Consider the following 16635-nt stretch of genomic DNA (forward strand, 5'->3'; position numbering starts at 1 on the left):
GACCCACCGAAAAAATAATGCTAAATTGAGCTAAAACAAAATATTTTTTTTAAAAGTAATGTGTTGGTCAATATAATGTAATAAGACTAAAGCAAAATAATATATATTATTCATTCATTTTAAAACAACATTAATTCACCCGGACTAAAATAAAATTAAAAACAAATCAAATGTAATTAGATCTTATAACGGGCACAAGACTAAAACAAAAATAATGTTAAGTATTTATCTGAGCTAAACTCAAAGTTAAAAATAAAACTAAAGATAAATCTTATACTATTGATCTGGTCTAAAATAAAATTAAAGTCTAACTAATTAGTTTTTTTTTGAAGTAAAAGTACTTGCTTTCATTAACTCAAATCATTAATCAATACATCTGATATCAAATCCGGAGCAACAGACCACTCCCGGAAGCCTGACATAGAATGAGTTGCTCTAGCTAATGTATGAGCTACTTCATTCACAGACCTATGCACAAATTGCACTAGCACTTCATCTAAGTGCTTAATCATATGAATACAATCTAAAACAATTGTATGAAAATATGAGCGTCCTTCCACTCCATTACAAGCATCTGCAAGTAGTTTAAAATCTGTTTCCACTATGCAATTTTTAAGCCCCAAATCTTTTATCCATGCTAATGCCTCTTTCATCCCTATCGCCTCTGCTTCTCTCGGTTGAACGTGCGCTGTGATCCTTCTAGCTCGAGCACGAACAAATTCTCCTGCCTCATTCCTGATCACACTACTAACTCCCACATTACCATTACCTGCAAAAACTGCCGCATCTATATTTACTTTCAGCCATCCTTTTGTTGGTGGAGACCAACGTCGAATTGCAATAGTCTCTATTCTCCCCGTTTGTCTTGAACCCAAAGCTCTTTTCCAGTCATTTATCATATTCACTGCAGTTGAGTAAACTCCAAAATCAGACCCCATAATTCTATCCCATACCCAGCGATTTCTCCGATTCCACAAACACTAGTACACCACTGCCACCCAAATAATCTTCTCTCGTGTACTCCTGCTAAACAAATTCTGAAAAATTCAAATCATAGACCCTTGACAAGTCTCATCATTAATCTCCTGCATACCCACTCTCGACCATACTTTCTTCGTAAAAGAACATCTAAACAGTACATGAATAATATCTTCCTCCTGACTCAAACACCACGAACATCTCGTATCAATTTGGACTCTTTTACCCTCTAATGCCACAGCCGTTGGAATTACTGACCTACATGCTCTCCAGATAAAGTTCACTACCTTTCCTGGCACTTCCAAAGACCACATCTTCTTCCAAAAATTTGCTTGAGGCCAATTTTTTTCTCCCACTAAGCCCCTGTAACAACTCTTAACACTGAATAGACCTGATTGTTCTAGGATCCAAAACCACGAGTCACACGGAACCTGGTTTGATATTGGAATCTGCCTTATCAACTCAGCATCTCTCTCCTCAAAGATATCTTGTAAAATTTCCTCATCCTAACTATCCCTATCCTCATTTATTAGATTCATCACTTTCGCATCCTTTAATTGATGAGGTACACTTGTAGTAATATATCCATTATGAACACAGGGCAGCCAAGGAACTGACCACACCTCAGTATCTTCCCCATTCCCAATCATACGTCTACTCCCTTGTTTCACAATTGTTTGAGATTCCAGAATGCTACGCCACATATAACTCGGATTATTACCCAACTTTGCATTCAAAAAATTTGCCGTAGGGAAATACTTCGCCTTCATCAAAACAGATACCAACGAATGTTCCTCGGTTAATAGACGCCATCCTTGTTTTGCAAGCATAGCCACACTAAACTGCTTCAAGTCTTTAAATCCCAACCCTCCATTAAATTTTCCTTCACACAACCTCTCCCAACTCATCCACCTAATCCCCTTGGTTCCCCCCTTATTCCCCCACCAAAACGAATTCATAATTCTCTGTATCTCATTACATACCTGTCCTGGAATAAGAAAAAGATTCATCCAAAAGTTAGGCACTGATTAAGCTGCCGTTTTGAGTAGAACCAGCTTACCCCCTTTGGATATTGATTTATTATTCCAATTCTGCAACTTCTGACTTACTCGATCTTTCAGAAACTTAAACGCATTATTCTTTCTTCTACCAATATACATTGGAAGGCCAGGATAGTTTCCTGGATTCACAGTTTCCTTAACTTGCAACAACTCACAAACCTGTCTTCTACACGACTCTACTGTGTTAGGACTAAAAACCAGAGTAGACTTCATGTAATTTATCGCTTGCCCGGACAAGTTCTTATTTTAGTCTAACTAATTAGTTGTTAGATATATTATAGGCTTAGAAATGAGTGGGATAACAGGATCCACCCTAACCAGAAATTTTAAAAGTTTGACAGTCGGTTCTGTTTGTAAAATGTTTGTGTTCATATATTTACAATTTTTTTTTCAAGTTTCTACAATATCCATATTATTTTATTAAAAGGAAATTAGAGATAATCTGTTAGTCAAGGTAATAACGTTACACTAAAATAAATAATTATATATTATTCCTCTGGGTTAACAAAATTTATACAAACGATTAGGGATAAAACAAAATTAAAAAAATAATTAGACCAGTTACAATTTAATAATATGTACTTTTATGAGCTAACATAAAATTTTTATCATTGATTTAAGTTTAAACAAATAATTTAAAATAAATTCAAAAATAATTAATTGAATTTAATCGATATAATGGGTCTTATACTAATTAAAAGAAATGCATAAAACTCATCTAGACTAAAACAAGACTAAAATGAAACCAAAATAATTTGTATACTATTGATTTTAGTTAAAATTTATTTTTTAATAAAAATATAATTATTTTTTGCAGCACCCTAATAAATATTAATAAAACTATATATTTCAATCAATATTATTATTTTTTAAATACCACTTATTTTAAAAATATCACTAACTTATAAACGTGTGTGTATTTATGATTATTATTATCTTATATATTTAAAATTCTAAATAAATAAATTTTATATCTTAAAAATTTCAATTCAAATTAGACCCAAAATTTTAAATATTATTAAAAATAATTCGTAAATCGCATGAGTTTTAAACTAGTATTACAAAATCATAAAACACTTCAATTAAGAGTACGTTTGCCATAATTTTAAAAAATTATTTATGATTTGAAGTTATTCAAAATAAATTGTCAAAAGAACTTTGTTAATATGTATAATTAACGAGTTATTAAAGTTATAAAATAATTTATATGAGTTGTACGATAATATTAAATTTTATTATATAAAATTACAAAAAAATAATATGCTAAGAAAATACCTCTGAACAACTTCCATCTTTAAGTTCTTTTTTTTAAAAACTTTAATGTACTACAACAAATAAATATTTGACAAAAAAATTCGAACCAACAGATATTCAACTGAATTGATCCGATTGAATTTTTACGTATTCAATTTTTACGATTTGGTTACAGATTTATTTTTTATTTTCAAAGTTATATTGAATTTGGTTCGGATTTTATTTTTAGGTCAACCAGACTAGAACCCGACTGAAATAACCAAAACTCGATTCGAATTAAACTAAATCGAAACTCTACTGAATCCGATATATTAAACATAATACACTTTCATTATATATTTATATCATATATTTTTATATAATCAACAAATGATCATATATAACATATTTGGTTAAGTTACTAAAAATAAAACAATTTTGATCTGATTACATGTTTGATAAACAATATCCATAGACTTGAAATGAAATACATATAAGAAAAATAATAAACTAAAATAATTAAATATGACTAATAAACATATAAGCATCAATAAAAAGTTTGATATAATTGTTTTTTAAAAAAATGTAATTTCTTATTTGAATCATACGTATTTTATTATATTTATAACAATTTGGGAATATTTATATTTTTGGGCAAACTTGTTTATGGACTTTTTTAGATATTAATTTCGATATTCTCTATATAATTTTTGGATTTCGGTTCAAACTTAAACCAAATCAAAAAGGCGGTTTAAATTTAATTTTGATTAAAATTATTTGATACGGTATTAATTTTTGTCAAAATTCAAATCAGACCCCATCTTGCATAACACTTATGAGGTGTTTAGTTTAGGATAATTTAGAAAGAAAAAGTGAATTAATTAGACTCGTATATAATTTATATGTTAATTTTTTTGAAAAAAATAAAAATGATATAAATAAATTATATTGTTATAAATATAAAATATATTGACTATTTTTACATTACAAGATATTAGAAAAATTAAATATTAATATAATAAAGTAATTTTTCATTCTGTTTCCAGAACCAAACAAGTAAAACAATAAACAATAATTGCTTTTTTTTCTTCTCTTTCCATTTCTATATTAACCAAACGCCCCTTCATAGTTATCCATCTCTGCTAACAGGGTGTAATGATAAATGCTACTACTAGCTAGATCATAGTTGTTGTTTAGTTATCCAGTACTAATCCACTTTAGTTGGTTATTAACTACCCCAAACTTGATAGAAATCAACCAACCAAGATATACAATTATTGTTTACGTAGATCTGTCAAATTGCAGTATAAATCGATCTACCTAATTTTATTATAAATTAACAAATAAACAATTGCCAAAGGTCTTGTTAACATTAACCGTAAAAAGTATACTCCCTCCATTCCACTGGATTGTTTACATTATTTTTTTACATGCTTTTTAATTTCTCGTTTAAAGTATAATTTCATAATATTTTTTAATTTTTTTTTTTGAATAAAAATTTTATGTTGAATCTTTTTTTTAAAAAAAATTAAAAAAATATAATTTATAAAAATCTTGAAATATGTACCAAATAATAACATAAACATCCTAGACGAAGGGAGTAGCAACAAGCTTCAAATAATAGAGGTAGTGTAGTAGATCAAACACGTTACGAAACATGAATTTGAAAGAAATAGGAGGGGAAATATGAGTTAAATAAATTTCATTTAACAGTTGTCTACTTTGTCTTGGCATGTGAGTTGCAGTTTACAACTTACTGTTGATAGATTTGCGCGTCTGCCTGTACTTTTCCTTGCTACATCAATTCAACCTTGTTTATTTATCCTTTCCATTTGGTTACACTTTATTTTTAATATCTTATCTAATTTTTAATATTTTAAATTTTTTTAAAAGTAATAAAGTTTTTATAATTTTTAAAATAAGTACATCCACTATTTCTCTCCACTATACCCACTTTATATATAATATTAATCAGTCCCACTATTTTACTTATTTTTTAACTTTCCATCATTACTTTATTATTTTTGTTAAATACCGTGCACAACTCTAATATAAACATTTGGGAGGGACGGAGGGAATACATCATTATGAAAAATGCACATATATTAAAAAGCAAATATTAATAAAAAAAATATATTAATTACATTAAATAAATATAATATGTGAAAAAATATTGACCTCTTAAAAATATAAATTGAATATATATATATATATATAATAGAATTATATTTAAAAAATATAGATTTATATTTAAAAATTGAACCAGATAATTAAATTTAAAATAAATTCTATTTTTAAAATGAACAGATGTTACGAAATGGAGCGAATATCAATTCTTAATAAAAAAATTTTTTTGACAAAAAACATTCATTAAAACTCTTAAATACAGTCATGACAAATCTCTGAACTGATAATACAACCTGATTGGGAAATAAAATGAGCTAAATATCTAGTCATTCTATTTTCAGATTGTTTAACAAACAGAATATAAATATTCTTGCCAATTTTTACCATTACAAAGCTTTTCAGAGCAATCCAGTCGACACCAACAATCTTGAAAACAGTAGCATCACAATTGACCTGCGCATATAAAAAATAGGTGATAGTCCCGTGTTCATACCCGTCAGTTACGCCAACTGAGGCGGGGGATACAGATGTCCCCATATATTGAACAATCTTTCGTTGTGCAAGATAAGCTTTTGTAATAATCACCACACTTTCAGATTCAAAGCTAGCTTCCCAGATCTCCCGATACACCAATTGAATCATTATCAACGGACTAAAATAACAAAATCGAACACACCAAAACATATTAAAACACACCAACCACTCCAAAAGGAGAGACACAAACCACTCCAAAAAGAAAGACATAAAAAATACCCAAAAATATGGATGCACGAATCAAAAATTTCACCCAAAAGATGAAAATTATTGAAAATTATTGAAATAAAAACAGAAAAAATAAGATAGCAGAATACGTCTCTTGCGATGACAATAGTTATTTGAATTGAGTGTATGAAGGTAAAGGTGGAGGCGGCGAGTGAGATGGAAAATGAGAGAAATAGGAGGTCGACTCTCGTTAGGGATTTTTGAATGATGACAGGAATATTTTTCAATTCTTAATAAATTATTTAATATAACTTGATCAAAATTATCTATCTGATATCGATGCGTAAAACATTTGAATTCGATTTAATTGTAAATTGTATTGTGTGAGCGAATGCGAGGCTGTCAATTGCATGGACAGGGAGGTTGTGGTGTTGTACTTGTATTCCATAGGTCGCATGCACGCATGACGGCATGAGGCATAAAATGCCTAGACCAAATTATTAAAGAAATCGATAATACAGAACATGAAATAATTGTTGGAGCATATGGGACGGCATCCAATGAAAACAAAGCACCAGTAACAATGTAGGGACTTTGGCAAACTCTGAGAGTCAAATGTTTGGTTTGTGTAGTAGATCCATATGATGCGCCATGTTACAAATTTCACAATCATCACCTCAGCGACTTACTCGTAATCTTCCCTATTTTCGCTAATTAATCAACCCACCTCCTTTGTACGTGTTTTCAAACAGTCACGTTACTTAGAAGTTTTGACACCTGCTCCGGAGAGGGTCCTAAGAGCATCTACACTCTGATAACTCCTGGTGGCGGGACCGCTTTTTCGATGCCGTGTCTGAATCCTTCGTCGCCGTGGAGGTGTAGCTGTGGTGGAGTTCCTACAGAACAACACCGGAAGGGGTGTTTGGTCCTGCGGCGCCTCCGGTGTGAGAGTAAGAACCCGCTTTTGGGTAAGATAAAGATAAATATGAATGCAAGGTAGCTTTATGTGTATATGAGTGTGAGAGAGTGATTAACCCCAAAATCTTACCTTCTTGGGCTATTTATAGCCCAAGGATAGAGTTTTGGGGTTGGTACCTTTAAATCGTAGTCATCGGTTCTGGGAGCGGAGTACACCTGGTTGGAGTGGATACTTTACACGTGTCAGCGCAGGACTGGTCAAGGATTGTTCTGAGGATCCTCTGACACGTGCCATGATTATTCCCGTGATTGATGTGTGACAGTTGTCCCTGTCATGTGCTTGGACTAGTGCCTCACGTGCTGAGATTTCTCAAGGTTGGGCTTGCGGGACTGGGCTGGTTAGGACTAGCAGTGCGCGGGACTAGACTGAGTTAGGAGTTCAGGACTAGTCCTTCCAGGAGCTATATGGAGTTAGGAGTCCAAGACTAGATCTTGCAGGAGCTATATGTACTATCATGTGCCCCCACTCCCTTATGCAGATTTTCTGTATGGGGGAGTAAATTTTGGCTTGTTTGAAGAATTTGAGCTTTTGACTGATGTCTTTAGAAGGATTTGAGCTTTCCTTGCCCCCCAGTCCGGATTGCGCTAAGTTAGGCCAATCAGGACTAAGGTTTGCTTTTCTTAGAAGAATTTGAGTTTTCCTTACCCTCAGTCCGGATTGCTCTGAGTTCGGCCAATCGGGACTAAGGTTTGCTTTTCTTAGAAGTATTTGAGCTTTCCTTGCCCCCCAGTCCGGATTATGCTAAGTTCGGCCAATCAGGACTAAGTTTGGTTGTCTTTGAAAAATTTGAGCTTTCCTTGCCCCCAGTGTGGATTGCGCTGAGTTTGGCTAATCAGGACTAAGGTTTGGTTGTCTTTAGAAGGATTTGAGCTTTTCTTGCCCCCAGCCCGGATTACACTGAGTTCGGCCAGTCAGGACTAAGGTTTGGTTGTATTTAGAAGAATTTGAGCTTTACTTGCCCCCAGTCCGGATTGCGCTCAGTTCGGCCAATCATGACTAAGTTTTGTTTTTCTTAGAAGAATTTGAGTTTTTCTTGCCCCCCAGTCCGGATTGCGCTGGGTTCGGCCAATCAGGACTAAGTTTGGTTGTCATTAGAAGAATTTGAGTTTTTTTTGCCCCCAGTCCGGATTGCGCTGAGTTCGGCCAATTAGGACTAAGGTTTGGTTTTCTTTAGAAGAAATTGAGCTTTACTTGCCCCCAGTCCGGATTGCGCTGAGTTCGGCCAATCAGGACTAAGGTTTGCTTTTCTTAGAAGAATTTGAGTTTTCCTTGCCTCCCAGTCCGGATTGCGCTGAGTTCGGCCAATCAGGACTAAGTTTGGTTGTCATTAGAAGAATTTGAGTTTTCCTTGCCCCCAGTCCGGATTGCGATGAGTTCGGCCAATCAGGACTAAGGTTTGGTTGTCTTTAGAAGAATTTGAGTTTTCCTTTCCCCCAGTCCACGCTGAGTTAAGTAGTCCGGACCTGGGAGTTGAAACGGTTTTTGGGGATTACCCCCCCCCAATGATTTGAATTGTTAAAGTTTTCTTTTTTCAAAAGACGTGCTGTAATAATGACTCTTCATTAATCACCGTGGATGATGGACGGTCAGGATCGTGCCACGTGGCATGGCCTGTTGGGATTCACCGTGCCTATAAAAGGCACTCCTCCCCCTTCTTTTTCTTTTTTACCTTTCTCTTCTCTATTCGCCTTTGTTCTTCTTCTTTTTCTCTGAATATTTTCCAGCGTCTGTTCTCGGGAGAAGTTGAGGTTTCTGCTCGTTGCTCGGTCATCCCAAACTCTCCATTTTCTTTAGACTTGTAAGTTTCTTCCGCTTTATTGTATCTATTTTGCATATGCTTAGAGTTTCTGTTGCTTTGGTTTCGATTATTTTGTAGTGTCCTTCATGTTCTTTTGTTTGAATGTGCCTGTGTATATGTGTATCTATATGTTTTGGGCATAATTTGGTGTTTGTTTTTATGGAATTGTGTTTCTGAAATCAGGGTTTTTTGGTTGAGTCTGGACTTGGTTGCTTAGTCCGGACTGATATTTTTGTATTTGGTTTTTGTTGTTTTTGTGTTATTGTGGCTTGAGTTCGAAGTAATAGGCTAGTTCTAGGATTTTGTAGTCCGGAGTGGTTGTTTTGGTTTGTGTTTTTATTTTGGCTTTTGAGATTCAGGTATCCAGACTGTTTGCTTTTGACTTTAAATAAAATTGAACATAGGATAGTCCGGACCATGTAGCTTTCAAGATAAATAATATGTAGGGATTTAGACTAACCTTTATCACTTATTTTAGGTTTATGGTCCGGACTAAAGCTCGTGCAAAGGCCTACATTACCTGCTATCCGGGGCCGACTTGCTCAAATTTAGAATCTTCTAGTGATTATGAGCGAATTGAAATGGGGAAGAAGGCGTCCACCTCTGATTCCGAAGCTATAACCAAACTATTTGTAGCTAGGATCTCCTCTAGGAAGGTACCTTGCACTCCGGAGGGTTTATGGGTTAACACTCTGGGTTACTTCATCACCAAGAGTGATGACATAGAGAACAACTTCTATTATAGAAGTATTAGGTCCGGGTACGCGAGGCAGCCCAATGCGGGTCCGGGGCCGTACGATAAGGATGAATTTGACAGAAAGTTCACCGGGAGTATTGTTTCGAATGAGCATTATGAGTTGAAGGAGGAGTATGCTGCTTTGGACCATACGGCACATGATCCTTCAATCCGGGCTGCTTTCCAGCTCGATACCCGGATTGAATGGAGGTGGCCTGAGCTCGGAGAGAGGATATATCACAGGCCAGCTGATGGGTTTGTTCCGGTGTGGCTGGAGCATCTCCGGTCCGGGTGGAATCCGCACTGGCATTTATTCCTCAAGCATTTATGCAAATATGAGTATAAACTTTCCCCAATGCAGGTAACACCAAATGGGATCAATTGGATGACCCGATTTATTGCTTCCTACAACCAGTTCAAAGTTCAGCCCACTTTCAAGTTGTGGCATCATATTTTTAGCCTAGTCCGGTCTAGCCAAATACCTTTGCATGAGTGTGGTTATGGTGGTTCTTACAGGCCCGTCATTCAACAGTCCTCGTTGAAGCACTGGAATGGGGAGTTGATTATGCTGAGGGGTTTAGATTTGCATTATCTTCTCCATATTGCTGCTGATGGAGTCCGGACTCGGTTTCATTGGGATATTCTCCGGGGAGATGCCATCCGGATGGTTTTTGCTTTTTGTGAATGTTTGGTTTTCCAGATGACCCGTGATACTTTTATGATGCACAGAACTATGCATATGATAGGGTGTAAGTTATCTGTTTTTGTGTTCGGACTGCTTTATTTTGGTGTAGTTCTTTGTAGTGTTTGGTTTTTGTAAATTTATTGTCTTGACTTGTGTTTTTTGCTTTATTTTCTGGCAGGTTTACACCCATTATAATCCGAACATGTCTTCTTTGGCATATAGTGATGCTTTGAAGGGCTTGGGGAAGGCTTTCAAATTGCCGAAGAAAGCTGCAGTTGGTGGGTCTGGATCTAATGCTTCTGTGGAGGAGGGGTCACAGAGCAACGCTGTTTCCAAGCCGGAGGCTGATTCGGGTGACAGGGCTCCGAAGCCGAATTTGAGCTAAAAATGGGTGATAAATTCACAAACCTGGAGGAGTTGGAGCCTCTTGGAGAGGTCCCGGAGGTTGATGGTGTCCGGAAGAAGAAAAGGCTCCGGAACCCTGGGACAAAGCCTCCCCGGGCTCAGAATGTCAATGTTGGTGCTGGGTCCGGAGTTGACAAGGGGAAAGGCTTGGATGCTGAGAGTCCGAAGGCTAGTAGTCCGGAGCTTGAAGTTAAGGTTGCTCGATTCATGGCCGGGATTACTTCGGAGGCTGAATGGAAGAAGATGAACCAGTCCGGATTTGACGCAACTATGAAGGAATGCTCCCGGCTCTGGGGTCAGATACATTGTTTTTATGTTCTTGTTTATCTTCTATTCCTTTTTCATAGAATAATTTTCTAAGTACCTCTGTTTCCTGTAGCTTGGTGGTTATATGGCCGGATCTGCTTATCTGGCTTATAATGAGCTTAAGGATGCCCTAACCACTATTACTGATAAGGATGCTGAGATCCATAATTTGAGGGATCAAATTATTGTCAAAGATACTTCCTTGTACAGACTGAATAATCAACTTAATGACGTCACAACCCGGGCTGAGAATGCTGAGAAGGAGGCTGCGGATTTAAAGACTGATTTAGCTGAACTCCTGAAGCAGCTTTCCTCTGTGAGGCCGGAGTCGGAAGTAATTGAAGAGTTTAAGAGGTTTGAGAAGTATGACAAAGAAATTGCCAATGCCGGTGCTCCGGAGGTTGGTCTCTATTGGTTGATTGCTGAGAGGCATATTAAAACTAATCCGGAGGCAGACTGGGAGAGCTTTGTTGAAGAATCTATCAAGGCGAAACAACATATTGAGGCAGGACTCGGGGAACCGGAGCCTTTCGATGGGCCTTGCCCCAGCTTCCTTCCTCCTGATGCTCCGAAATCTTAATTTCTTCTGAATTGTAATTTGATGTTGCTATAAGACTTTTAATCCTTTGATGTTGTAATTCTCGTACTTTGCTCCGGGCTGACTTTGAGTCCGGTTAGATTTTGAATGTTTGCCTTCATTGCTATTATTCTGCTTTGCTATTGTAGTTTATTTTTGCCTTAGAAGTTTTTTCTAAGTTAAAGATGTTTGCTCTAGTCTGACTCATAGTTGGTCCGGACTAGTGGTTGTTTTACTTAGAAAATAATTCTATGTAAATGTTTTTGCTTTAGTCCAGACTCATAACTTGTTCGGACTAGTGGTTGCTTTTTTAGAAAATTATTTCTAGATAAACATGATTGCTCTAGTTTGGACTAATAGATGTCCGGACTAGTTGTGGCTTCTTTACTTAGAAGATTATTTCTAAGTAAAAATGGTTGTTCTGTTCTTGATTAATAGTTGTGTCCGGACTAGTGAACTTAGAGAATTTTTTCTATGTATATATGGTTGCTTTAGTCCTGACTAATAGTTATGTCCGGAATAGTGGTAGCTTTTTTACTTAGAAAATTATTTCTAAGTAAATATGGTTGCTCTAGTCCTGACCAATTGCCTGTCCGGACTAGTGATTGTTTTTTTAGAAATTCAATTCTAGGTAAAAATGGTTGCTCTAGTCCTTACTAATAGCTTGTCCGGACTAGTGGTGGGTTTTTTGCTTAGAAAATTAATTCTAAGTAAAGATGGTTGCTCTAGTCCTGAGTAATAGCTTGTATAGACTAGTGGTTAGCTTTTTTGTTTAGAAAGTTAATTCTAAGTAAAAATGGTTGCACTAGTCCTAACTAATAGCTTGTCCGGACTAGTGGTTAGCTTTGATAAATATAAAGGAGGAAATTCTTTTCATTAATCATTCATACAAAATATAAGGAAAAACAAGTTGGTTGCTTGCCATATTGGCTACAAGATTTTGGTTGCTTTGTTTGTTCTTTCCTACTGGTAGAATTTCCTTACTCTTAGTCCATGCCAAGTATTTGGGACTTCTGAGCCATCCATGTTCAGGATTTTGTAGGTTCCTGGCATCGGGACTTCTTTGACCTTGTATGGTCCTTCCCATTTGGGCATTAACTTTCGAGTGTTTATGGGATTTGATGCTTCTGTGTCTCGAAGGACTAAGTCTCCAACTTGGAAGTTTTTGACTCTGAACTTCTTACTGAAGTGCTCTCTTTTTTTCTCCTTGTATTTTTCCATCCTTTCTACAGCTTGGTCCCGGACCTCATCAATTAGATCCATGTTTGTTATGAGTCCTTCTTCATTTGCTTCTTCCTTAAAGTTTATTGCTCTGTGAGAAGGAGATCCCACTTCAATAGGAAGCATTGCTTCTGTGCCATAAGTTAGTTTGAATGGAGTTTCTCCGGTGCTTGTCCTAGGGCTTGTCCAGTATGACCATAGTACGTTTGGTAGTTCTTCCGGCCATTTGCTTTTGCTTTCTTTGAGTCTCTTTTCAATACCTCGGAGCAGGATTCTGTTGGTGACTTCTACTTGGCCGTTTCCTTGGGGATATGCCACTGATGATTTTTTGTGTTTAATCCCGCGCTCCTGAAGGCAGGACTCGAATTCTGATCCGATGAACTGTGGCCCGTTGTCAGATACTAGGACTCGCGGTATCCCGAACCTCATCAAAATGTTGTCCATAAACTTTATACAGTCTTGCTGATTAATTGTCCTCATTGCTTTCGCTTCAACCCATTTGGTCATGTAATCAATCAAGACTAACAAGTACCTGAGATTTCCTTTGGCCCGGGGAAAGGGTCCAATGATGTCAATACCCCAGACAACAAAGGGGATAGGTGACAGGACTAAGGATGGTAGGACTGGGATGATCCGGGTCACATTGCCGAAGAACTGGCATTCCTTGCATTTCTTCACGAACTCTATTGCGTCTTGGTGGATAGTTGGCTAGTGGTAGCCTTGTCTTATGATCTTATGAGCTAGGGCCTTTGCGAACATGTGATCTCCGCATATCCCTTCATGCACTTCCGCCAAACAGTACTTTACTTCTTCTGGGCCGACACATTTTAGGATAGGAGATGAGAAAGTCCTGCGGTAGAGTAGTCCTTCTTCGAGGATGAACTTGGCTGCTTTTGCTTTCAATCTTTGGGCTTTTCCTTTATCCTCCGGGATATCCCCTTTCTCCAAATAGTTGATGAAGGGAGTCATCCAGTTCTGGTTGCTTTCGATCTCCAAGACCTCTCTGGATTCAATAGATGGTTTGTGGAGTTCTTCGAAGTAAACTGAGCAGTCCAGATCTGACGAGTTCCGGACTAATTTGGATAGAATATCCGCTTCTTCATTTTTTTCTCGATATATCTGAAGGACTTGATGGTTTGGTATTTAGGCTAAGTAACTTTGGACCAGTGCTTGGTACTTCGCCAGAATAGGGTCTTTTGCTATGTATTCTCCGTTTGTTTGCTTGACCGCTATTTAAGAGTCGCTGTAGATTTTTAAGTCCTGGACCCTCAGGGTCCTGAAGAGCTTTAGTCCTGCAATTAATGCCTCATATTCCGCCTGATTATTTGTTGCGGGGAAGCCAAAAGATATAGCTGTTTGAATGGTGAATCCTTCAGGGCTTTTCAGTATGAGTCCGGCTCCCGACCTTTCGCTTGTTGAAGAACCATCTACTTTCAAGGTCCAGGCTCCCCAACTTGCATCTTGTTCTGTTTCTGGGTCCATGTTCATTGGTTCTGGTTCTTTTTCTGGGAAGTTGCATTCGATTATGAAATCTGCAAGTGCTTGAGCTTTAATGGCAGTTCTGGGAATGAAGCTTAAATTGAACTGGCTCAATTCCACATCCCAATTGACAAGTCTTCCCGACATATCTGGCTTGTGAATTATCTTCCTTAGAGGCTGATTTGTTACGACTCTTATTTCTCTTCCTTGGAAGTAGTGCCTGAGCTTTCTTGAAGTTGTGATTAAGGAGAAGGCAAACTTCTCCAGTCTTGGGTATCTAGTTTCCGTATCTTTAAGGACTTGGCTTACGTAGTAGACTAGTGGCTGTCTTCCATTCTCTTCCCTGATTAGGGCGGCTCCTACTGCTTGCGCTCCTGCTGACAAGTATAAGTAGAGAGGCTCTCCTGGCTGAGCTTTAGTTAGGACTGGTGGCTGAGAGATGTAGGACTTGATTTCCTCAAATGCCTTTTGGAACTCCGAACTCTAGTTCACCTCTTTCTTGTTGCTTGCTCCTTTGAGTAGATCAAAGAATGGTAAGCACCTTTCTGCTAGATTTGAGATAAATCTCCTGAGTGCTGCGAGGGATCCTGCTAGCTTCTGCATATCTCTTTGGGTCCTAGGAGCCCTCATCTCCCGGATTGCTTTTATTTTCTCCAGATTGGCTTCTATGCCTCTGTTGTTGATCATGAATCCTAGGAACTTGCCTGCTCCTACTCCGAAAGTACATTTCTCCGGGTTCAGCTTGAGTTGGTTCTTCCTTAGGTTGTCAAAGAACTCCTTCAGATCTTCCACATGTCCTGGTATAGTTGTTGATTTGAAAATTATATCATCGACATAGCACTCCAAGTTTCTCCCAATCTGGGACTTGAATATCTTGTTCATGGCTCTCTCGTTAGTTGATCCTGCGCTTGTCAGTCCGAAGGGCAGCATCACATAAGCATAGACTGCTATGTGAGTTATGAATACTGTCTTAGGTATGTCCTTCGGGTTCATTTTGATCTGGTTGTATCCAGAGAAGGTGTCCATAAAACTTAGCATGATGTGTCCGGAGGTGGCATCTATCAATTGATCAATATTTGGGAGAGGGTATGGGTCCTTCGGGCATGCATCATTCAGATTAGTGTATTCCACACACATTCTCCATTTTCCGTTGGACTTCTTCACCGTAACAACATTAGCTAGCCACTCCGGGTATTTGATTTCGTTGATGATTCCTGCTTTGATTAGCTTCTCTACTTCTTCGTCTATTGCTTTTTGCCTCTCCAGGGCAAAATTCCTTCTCTTCTGTTTGACTGGTTTCCTGTTGGGGTTGACATCTAAGCTGTACATTGCTATGGACTCATGTAGTCCGGGCATGTCCCTTGGACTCCAGGAAAAAACATCTTTGTACTCCCGGAGCAGGGACGCTAATCTTTCCTTGAAGGACTCTTCGAGTCCTGACCCAACTTTCACCTTTTTGTTAGGACTGCTTTCATCAACCTGGACTTCTTCTGTTTCGACTGCTGCTTCGATTTTTGCTTGTTCTTTGTTTGAAACCATTTGATAAATTCGGGCTTCAGAGTTCTTCTTTAGGTAGAAGTTCCCCTGTTCTGGTTCTTTTCTTTTGGTTGCCTGCATGGTAGGACTAGCTTGGTTTAGGACCTGATTTGCCTTGTCGACTACCATGACTTGGTTGCTTGTTGGTCCCTCCGGACTTGTTATATTTGCTTCTGGTTCCGGACTTGACTCAATGAGTTGTAAGAACCCAAATTTTTGACATCGGTAAAAGACCTTTATGAATAGTAATATAACAACTTGAATTTTTGAGACCTTGTAAAATGTTTAATGAATAGTAACCCTGACGGACGGAGAAAACTTTTTAGCCCACAATATGTAGTGCATGAGAAAATGAGTTTCGGAGTTGATACTTTGATTATACGTACCAAATGAGTGTATGTAAACGCTATTAGTTTTCGAAGAAAACGAACTTTGAAAAATGACCGTATTTACGACTTATCGAGGATTACGGGAATTACTATATAATTACAAGATTAAAACCCTACGGATTCATATTCAAGTATGATAATTCAAATATAAAGAATAAATACGAAAGAAATTACGTCGCGAACCATTTACGAGTAAGTATTACGAAAACGTTTAAGCGACCGAGCGAATGCGTAAATGATTAAATAAACGTAACGCACTAACTAAACCATGGTAAGAAAGTAACCATGGTTAATTCATTAAATAGTGAGCTAACCATAGGATGATCAAGCTAGCTAGCAAAATAGTGTGCTAAGGAAGCTAACACATGTAGTTTAGCTTGTAACCTAGCAAGCTACAAAGATTTGTCCCTAAGATTTACAACA

General features: G+C 37.3%; 3 protein-coding genes across 3 annotated transcripts; all 3 read right to left on the reverse strand.

The window, feature by feature from the left end:
• Window positions 1–350: 350 nt before the first annotated feature.
• LOC141660890 (uncharacterized) lies at window positions 351–938 on the reverse strand. The gene has a single exon (XM_074467871.1). The coding sequence runs from the start codon at window positions 936–938 to the stop codon at window positions 351–353; it is 588 nt and encodes a 195-aa protein (XP_074323972.1).
• Window positions 939–1484: 546 nt separating this feature from the next.
• On the reverse strand, window positions 1485–2252 carry LOC141660891 (putative mitochondrial protein AtMg00310). Its single transcript, XM_074467872.1, has 2 exons — window positions 2039–2252; window positions 1485–1966 (listed from the first exon to the last, which is right to left on the reverse strand). The coding sequence occupies exons 1-2, from the start codon at window positions 2250–2252 to the stop codon at window positions 1485–1487; spliced, it is 696 nt and encodes a 231-aa protein (XP_074323973.1).
• Window positions 2253–14041: 11789 nt separating this feature from the next.
• Window positions 14042–15952, reverse strand: LOC141660892 (uncharacterized). Its single transcript, XM_074467873.1, has 3 exons — window positions 15452–15952; window positions 14992–15286; window positions 14042–14661 (listed from the first exon to the last, which is right to left on the reverse strand). Exons 1-3 carry the CDS (start codon window positions 15950–15952, stop codon window positions 14042–14044), a joined length of 1416 nt encoding a protein of 471 aa, XP_074323974.1.
• Between the last annotated feature and the right edge of the window lie 683 nt (window positions 15953–16635).

The sequence above is a fragment of the Apium graveolens genome, chromosome 5, assembly GCF_009905375.1.
Source record: "Apium graveolens cultivar Ventura chromosome 5, ASM990537v1, whole genome shotgun sequence".
In the NCBI taxonomy this organism is placed as follows: Eukaryota; Viridiplantae; Streptophyta; class Magnoliopsida; order Apiales; family Apiaceae; genus Apium; species Apium graveolens.